Source organism: Vigna unguiculata, chromosome 9 (genome assembly GCF_037176805.1).
Source record: "Vigna unguiculata cultivar grain cowpea cultivar isolate G323 ecotype 2 chromosome 9, ASM3717680v1, whole genome shotgun sequence".
NCBI classification, from domain to species: Eukaryota; Viridiplantae; Streptophyta; class Magnoliopsida; order Fabales; family Fabaceae; genus Vigna; species Vigna unguiculata.
Genome location: NC_140800.1, coordinates 25,005,052 through 25,013,229, shown reverse-complemented (window position 1 = coordinate 25,013,229; position 8,178 = coordinate 25,005,052). Strand labels below are relative to the sequence as shown.

At 35.2% G+C, this 8,178-nt stretch overlaps 1 protein-coding gene and 1 long non-coding RNA gene across 2 annotated transcripts; one reads left to right on the top strand and one right to left on the bottom strand.

The window, feature by feature from the left end:
* The first annotated feature begins 352 nt into the window (after positions 1–352).
* On the top strand, positions 353–3,477 carry UBC27 (ubiquitin-conjugating enzyme 27). Its single transcript, XM_028049577.2, has 6 exons — positions 353–658; positions 769–953; positions 1,101–1,149; positions 2,293–2,452; positions 2,626–2,715; positions 3,120–3,477. Exons 2-6 carry the CDS (start codon positions 776–778, stop codon positions 3,219–3,221), a joined length of 579 nt encoding a protein of 192 aa, XP_027905378.2. The 5' UTR covers positions 353–658; positions 769–775; the 3' UTR covers positions 3,222–3,477.
* Positions 3,478–5,877: 2,400 nt separating this feature from the next.
* LOC146883809 (uncharacterized) lies at positions 5,878–7,120 on the bottom strand. Its single transcript, XR_014984561.1, has 2 exons — positions 6,889–7,120; positions 5,878–6,810 (listed from the first exon to the last, which is right to left on the bottom strand). It is a non-coding gene; the product is annotated as an uncharacterized LOC146883809 (long non-coding RNA).
* Positions 7,121–8,178: the final 1,058 nt, after the last annotated feature.

Sequence of the window (8,178 nt, the reverse complement as noted above, 5' to 3'; positions counted from 1 at the left end):
AAATATTGTTAAAATGAAATTTTATCTCACAAGAAATTCAATTATTTTATCTAAACAAGAAACTGAAATATCATGTATTTTAATTTCTTTATCCAAACAAGTTATTTAGAAAATGAAAGAAATTTAATTACAAACAATTCAAATACAATGCATTTCAATTTCTCAATATTATTAGAATGTTTCGTCCAAAGCCAAGGTAAGTGTTTAAACAAGGTTACTCGACGAATTCTTTTTTACGAATTCTTTATAATTGCCTTATATCTCATGATTTATTTGGTTGGAGAATGGCTGAATAAATAATTATTTTTAATCAGATGGAAATAAAAGTTTTAGTTAGGAAATTATTTGGCGCTGTGTTGAACAGAAATTCCATGGAACTTCACGGGGCGTTCGAATCAAAGAGTTGGTTCGGTAACAAATTTCAGAGTGGCGTCGTGTTTTTTTGATAATAATAAAACTCAAAAAACAAACCAGATTGCGAGAATACGCGTCACTCAGCACCAGTCCGGCACGGCCAAAGGAAATTGTAACGAGGTTTTCCGTAACGGCTGAAAACAATATAGTATATATTAAAGAAAACAGAGAGAAAGAATATATCATTCACTCATTCCCTCGCAAGTGAAAACGCCACATAACCTTTGTTCTCTACGCTTCTTCTGTACACTTCTGCTTTTCGTTCATTTTTGTTTTCTACTATTATAAGAGGTGTTTTCTGGGTTCTCCCCGTCTGTGACTCACTATCTAGGGTTTTGTTATTGGTGTTGACAGAGTAAAGATGATAGACTTTGCGCGCGTGCAGAAGGAGCTGGTGGAATGCAGCAAGGACTCAGAGGGATCGGGCATCAAAGTGAGTCAGAAAAGCGATGATCTTGTTCAGTTAATCGGCACCATTCCGGGTCCTATTGGAACTCCCTACGATGGAGGCACTTTTCAGATTGATATCACATTGCCAGGTAGAATAAGTTCTTATTCCCTTTGCCTGTTTCTTTCATTACCCTTAATTATTTTTTCTCCCTCGCGTTAGGGTTTCATTTCCCCTCAATTGTTTGGCTCCTTCTTCGGCTTCACGTTTTTATTATGTTTCGTTGCTTTTGTTGCAGAGGGATACCCGTTTGAACCCCCCAAGATGCAGTTCAAGACCAAAGTTTGGTACGATAATGAATTGTTATTTACTGTTCTGTTTTCTTTCTTCTTTTTTTCGCAAAATTTGATCCGTAAGGAGCATGGAGTCCTTTGCCAAACTGATATTGTTAAATTTTTTGTTTTCATTTATGCAACCATCCGTGGGTATGGGAAACGGGACAAAGTGTGTTTTGGTTTAGTTTGGAAAGTTTACACTTTGTTGTTTGGGACATATTGACAATTTTAATGCAATAGAGTGATGCAGTTAAAAACCGTAGTTCAGTACGAAAATAAATTGTTATTTACTGTTCAGTTTCCTTTCTTTAAAAAATCCTTCTGTTTTGGGCTGAAATTTGATGCGTGTGAGTGGAACATGGAGTCCTTAAAGCAGCTGATATTGTTAACTCTTTTGTGTGTGTGTGTGTCTTCTGATAGTTTGTAATGTAATACAAGAATGTGCTTTGGGTTTGGATTGGAAGGTGATCTTTTTCCTAGACCTATGTGTTGTCATATATTCATGGATGACATAGATAATTGTAGTTTGGTATTTTGCCAGGGTTTTTCCTGATTCGATTTTGTCATTGATGCTGCTTGAGGTTCATTTTAACTCGCTAGAGAAGCTCAATAGGCTGATTCTCTTCATAGGATAGAGTGTGATAGTGCGACACTTTTTGTCTCTCGATCTTTTGATTCGCTGAGTTCTGTATTTCATCGTCTGTATATCAGCTTAGTTTCTGTTGTGAGTGATTCATGTTCTTATGTTAGGTAAATTGACAAGTTTAATGTGTTGGCTGCCGAAGGTCTAACACAACCCTCCTCCCTTACCTGGGCTTGGGGCCGGCTATGATACATAAACGGAGTTCTCTCATTGATTATTAAACTGACAGAATATATACCTCGTTTTTTTTGGTGTTCTCTCAAATTTGGAGAATAATAAGTTTCCCACAAGTTTTGTTGAAAACAGCAAACTCGAGGTTTCAACTAGCCCATATCAGGAGTTCTGACTTCTTCAGAAGTTTTTGATGTTTGAGTTTATTTTTTCTTTCAGCCTCTATAAAATGAGCTATTTCTTTTCTGATGCTAATATAACAATTAAGGCATTACTATCAGAAAATTGTTTTTTTGGTTGATTAATGTTTTGGATTTTATTGTCTCTATTCATCATTGAAGGCACCCTAATATCAGCAGCCAAAGTGGAGCTATTTGCCTGGACATCTTGAAAGACCAGTGGAGCCCGGCACTCACCCTGAAGACTGCACTTCTTTCTGTGCAAGCACTTCTCTCTGCCCCTCAGCCTGATGATCCCCAAGATGCTGTGGTGGCACAGCAAGTATGGCTCATTCTGTAGTGCAGCTGTGTCTCTACTTATGTGAAATGCTTCTTCTTGTATTCTGTGTGTGAAACTGCTAAAGAACAGTAATTTGTTGAAGATTATATGCAACGTTTTAGTTTTGCTAGATAATTTTTTGTGATTGTAATTTTGTCTGTCTATGGATAATGCAGTATCTGAAAGACTATCAGACATTTGTTAGCACTGCCCGCTACTGGACTGAAAGTTTTGCCAAGACATCGACTCGTGGGATTGAAGACAAGGTACTAAGTTTGCTGCCCCTTTTGATTTTTGGAATATGGATGCACATCATCGAGCGTATTTAAATGTCATGACCACTATGTGACATTGTTTTAACATTCATGCAGGACATTCTGTATTACTTTATTATGTAGATTTGTTTTGGATAAATTGGTCGTTTAGTATATTGTTTTACACAAGCATATATTTTCATGTATCTAACCTCACTTTATTGTGTTCTTACTGTTTATTGACATGTATAACCTATTTGAGAATATTGGTGTGCTTTTGACATAGATAGTGCAAAATTATGAAATCTAAGCTACTTAGGTAATTATTTTCATATCCATTGTTAGTGAATCTATTATGAAAATACTTATATATGATAATTTTGTAACACATGCAGTTTCTTTTTAATTTGGTACAGGTACAGAAACTTGTCGAGATGGGATTTCCTGAAGCTCAAGTAAGGAACATTCTGGAAGCTGTTGGTGGTGATGAAAACTTGGCTCTGGAAAGGTTGCTGTAGCACCAAGTTTGAAGTATCTTCTAAAGCGTTCTGTCATGGTCAAATTTAGGATGAGATGTCGCCATAAGATGATGGAACCATATAGACAAAAAAGCTTAATTAAATAGAGTCGTATAAATCTGTACTTGACGTATCGTATAGTCCTTCTGTTTAACTTTTGACTTCTTTTTTTCGTTGGAAACTTCGGTTCTCGACTACTTCTGATGATTATATCATTAATCAAATTACATGCCTTGTTGGCCAGTTTTTTGCATCATACACGAGTTATTTAATTACTTGGAAACAAGTCTTGTCATCGTTGGTATTTGACAATTAGATTTTTTTTTTCTTAAGTGGGGCTAAGGTGAAGTACCATTGCTAATCGGAAGGTTTAATTAATCGATTACCATTACTAATCCGAAGGTTTAATTACCTGTCTGGTTATAAGTTTGGTTGGAAAGTTTTAAATTGGTCTTTTTTAACTTTTGGTTTTAATTGAATTTTAATTTGCAAAAAATGTTAGACTCAATTAAATTCTTATTCCTAGTTTTTTTGTTTTTTTTTTAAATTTTTTTATTGTTTCAAATTTTTTGTTGTCCATATGTTTGTGGTGTGAGAGGGTCCATGTTAATGTTATGTATCATTGTCTTGTACTTAACTCAATTCCTATATATGTTTTATTTGACTTGGTACTTACTTTTTTTTCTTTTAAAAAATGGAGTAGTGTTATTATATTTTTATTTATTATTTGTATAAATGTTATATATTTTTATTTATCTTAAAATTGGTTTTTTATTAAAATATTTTTAAATTTGTTTAAACCAACCCTAATGATATTATTAGATTTTATTTAAATTAATTATTTTTAATCTTTATAAAAAAACATAGATTAATAATATATTAGTTTTAAATACTAATATGTAATACCAAGTTTTAAAGACATAATAAACACTAAATTGAGTACAACACAATAACACTAACATGTGACACTGTTCTACCAAGTGTCACATGTCACCAATAGTGCCTTGTGTCACCCTAAAAGACTTGACATGTGGGCAACAAAATTTTTTACAAAAGAATTAAAAAAAGTAAAAAAAAAAAACTCGAATTGATAGGTGACACCAACAATAACACCACATGTAAGGTACTAACATAAATGATCTAATTGAGTCAGTTTTTCAAAAATTGCGACTCAATTTAAACAAAAAGCTAAGTGGGATTGATTTGAAACTTTTCAACCAAATATGGGACCAATTCAGTAATTAAGCCTAAACGAAACTTGCTTACTATTAGCACAAGTGATTTTGGTGCATGGATTTGATGAAGTTAATGCATGTGATCATGTGAGATTGATGAAGACTTAATGAAGAACTGATGAAGATTCATTGATGATCAAGCTTGTGGTCTGTTGCATCAGTTGAATTGTGATGAGTTCAAATTTTTGCCCTCATTTAATATTTAAATTTGGGGATTTAATTGAATTTTCTGTGCTAAAAGATTGATTTAATTAGGATTTGTGATTATTGGATTTATTGAGTAAGTTTGGTAAAAGTGGCGTAAAAATTGATTTTAGTTGCATAAAATATTATTGGATATTCTAACGTTTGTTAATGCAGCTGGAATTTATTTTTGGTCAATTAAATTGTTATTCAAACAATTGATTTCACTTAACTAAAGTGAAATCAACAGATTATACGGACAAATCAAGCTGTTAAATTCACTTATGACCAAGCTATATTAGCTGGTTTTTTAAAGAGTGGGGTAACACTTGAGATTTCTAAGCACGAAAAACAATGATATGAATTTAGAAAACTCTCTATAGATTACACAATGTGCAACTTATGATTGAAATCTTTGAATTTTGGAGCAAAGTTTTGCTTGTTTGAGGTATTAAAGAACGTGTTTTGGTTGGCTAGGGAGAGCCTTACCTAGGTTTAGTTGTTCTTGTGCTTTTGTGTCATTCCAGGTCTACAAGTGGGATCTTGTAGTGCAGGAGATAAGATTCTTATGGGATTCAAGAATCTTAGTGTTTTGCTTTATTCAAAAGTGTAATCTTTGAGGGTTATATTAATTCTTTTGATATAGTGCAAGATCAAGCTCAGGTTGCTCCGATAAACTGGATGTAGCTCAGTTATTGCGTGAATCAGTATAAAAATCAATGTGTGATCCTCTCTCTCTCTTATCTTGTTCTTTGTACTATACCTAGACAGTCATGATCGATATGGATGACTACTCGGTCCGAACCGCCTACGACTAGTCTTATCATAAAAAGAATAAATGGTTAGTTATTGCAAAAAATAACGACACATACATAATGGCTAATGCCACCTACTCTAAAAAATAACACACAAGTAAAAGTCGTCAACTCCAAACTTAGAAAATCACAGTGGGGTTTCTAGGATCACAAACATGGAACTTGGGCCTGGTCCAGGCCCATTCAAAGCCTTAACATTAGCCCAATGCAATAAAGAGGGGACCAACTGATGAGTTCAAATTTTTGCCCTCATTTAATGTGTAAATTTGGGGATTTAATAGAATTTTTGTGCTTAAGGATTGATTTAATTAGGATTTGTGATTATTGGATTTATTGAGTACGTAAGGTAAAAGTGACGTAAAAATTGATTTTAATTGCATAAAATATTATTGGATATTCTAACGTTTGTTAATGCAGCTGAAGTTTAATTTCGGTCATTAAAAGTGTGGATTTGAAATATTCAAAGTTACAAAATAAGTCCAAAATCAAGAAATTTTGGAAAAGAATAATTCAAGAGCTAAATGCACCCTTGTTTTTATTTACGCACTCCTCCTGAAAGTGGACCACAAAATCCTGTTCTGCACCCCCAGTTTTTACTAAGTTGCACTCCTCTTACCACTTAAACTCCATTCACTAAGATGCTGCCTTGTGGCAATCCTCACCTTCTAAATCTGTCCAATCATATGCTGACACATGTCATAATCCTCCACTCACCAAATTAACCAATTAGAGCTTGCCACGTCATCATCTCCTCCATCTCACACATGAAACCCTAACCCTAATTTTCTCCTCTCCCATAAGCACCATCAGCGGCCGTCGCCTGCACCTTCAATCTCGCGCCATCTCACGGCAGCCACCATGGATCTCGATGGCAGCCACCATTGAAGCTTCCATCAGGATCGTCAACCGTGCCACCAACGCAGCAGCCATGGCCGCCTTCACCACTTTTCGCATCTGCGCCAGTTTTTCTCAATTGCAGCAGCGCGACTGTGGAGAGCAACCACGCTCGAACGCATCTTCACCTGCAACGCACCAGGGAGCACACCTTGCATCTACAACAACTCCATCACAGCAGCGCCTCTCTATCATCTTCACCAGTGCAGATCTCCTCGCGCCACCAACGCACCAACCACTGCAGTTTTCACGGTCCACACCAGAAGACGCTGCACTCGCAAGCTTTCATTGCACCACCATGGAATCACCATCTCCATCACGCACCACATCGGAGCAAATCGGGAACTGCATCTACAACACTGATCTGCACGAACTAGACTGCATCTTCAACGCATCTGCAATGGCAGCATCATCGTCAGCCATGGATGCGCAACCTTCACCTGAAATCTGCACGAGCAGCCGCTGCAACGCGCAAGTACCACTGTAGTGTCACCGAAAAATGAGACCACATTGTCGGAGAAGAAGAAGAAGAACACAGACCTGCGCCATTCACGGACCTTGCCGTCAACGACCACCACGAGCCAGCGCTGACAGCAAAGTAGCAGCCGTCATTGCATTTCCAATCTGCAGAAACCCTAATTCTGGAGAGAGAAAGTGCACTGCCATGTGTCAACTTCTCATTGCATAGTCAAACTGGTTAATAGGTCAACTGGTCAATGGAGTAGTCAAAACTGGTCAAATCTAGTTAAAACTGTAAAAATGGTCAAACAAGAGGGGCATAATTAGAAATTGGACAAAAATTAAGTTGCTAATTAATTAAATAAAGATAAAATATTTTAGAAGCCGAACAGATAAATTCCAAGTCCGATTGAAGCCTATATAAAGAGGCCTGAGGGAGCAGAAGGAGGATACTTACCTAGCAACTCTCTGGTTTTGGCAAATATTGTCATCCACCACATCTTTCATTCTTCCTTTCACTTTATTTTCTTTTCTTCATCATATTATCATGTATTCCATCAAAGCCACAGAGGGCTAAGCTTTTAGGGTTGATTCCACTGTAATTTCTTAACTGGATTCTGAGGTTAGATGAATTAATTTATTTGTTCTTTTTATTATTATTGTGGTTTTTGTTTATCTATGTCCTTTGTTTCTTAATTGAATAGAAAATAATGATTTTTAAATCTACACGCATGCTAATCATATGAGTTAAAAAGTTTTTAAATTCAATTGAGACTTTACTTTGATTTTATTTAGAAACTTTCATTTGATTAAATAAGTTTTTGCCAATAATTGAGACTGTACTTTGATTAACGGTAATCAGTTTAACTAAAATTAGTCAAGTCTTTACTTTATTTAATTAAGTTTTCTATTTAGTAAAGAAACAAAGGAATAGACATGATTAGGCATAGTAAAATTTAATTGAGACTATACTTTGGTTGAATTTACTATGGATAATCTAAAAATTCTCACTTTTAATTAAGACTGTAAAGACTTGACTAATTTTATTTGTGTGACATTCATTCTTTACATATCAAAACCCCTATATTTTTATTGTTACTAGTTTTAATTGCCTTTTTATAAGAATCAAATATTTGATATCAATTTCGTATTCGTTGTGAGACGACTCAGGGTTATCTTAAGCCTAACTAGTTTTTTCACTACTAACTTGACAATATTGAAGTTGCTAAAGTTAAGTAGTGGTATTTAAGTTGTCCGCTGTGACGCACCTCTCTTTCCTGGGAGTAGACCCAACGATATCTTAACTTATTTCTTTCTTGAAATCTTACTCCAAAACAAGAATAGGAAGAAAACAAAAACACAGAGGAACAC

Bases quoted from the DNA above. Each gene is read 5' to 3' on its own strand.
- UBC27 (XM_028049577.2), top strand. From the start codon at position 776: ATGATAGACTTTGCGCGCGTGCAGAAGGAGCTGGTGGAATGCAGCAAG. The intron at 1,150-2,292 runs GTACGATAATGA...TCATCATTGAAG, and splicing joins CAGTTCAAGACCAAAGTTTG to GCACCCTAATATCAGCAGCC. The intron at 2,716-3,119 runs GTACTAAGTTTG...AATTTGGTACAG, and splicing joins CTCGTGGGATTGAAGACAAG to GTACAGAAACTTGTCGAGAT.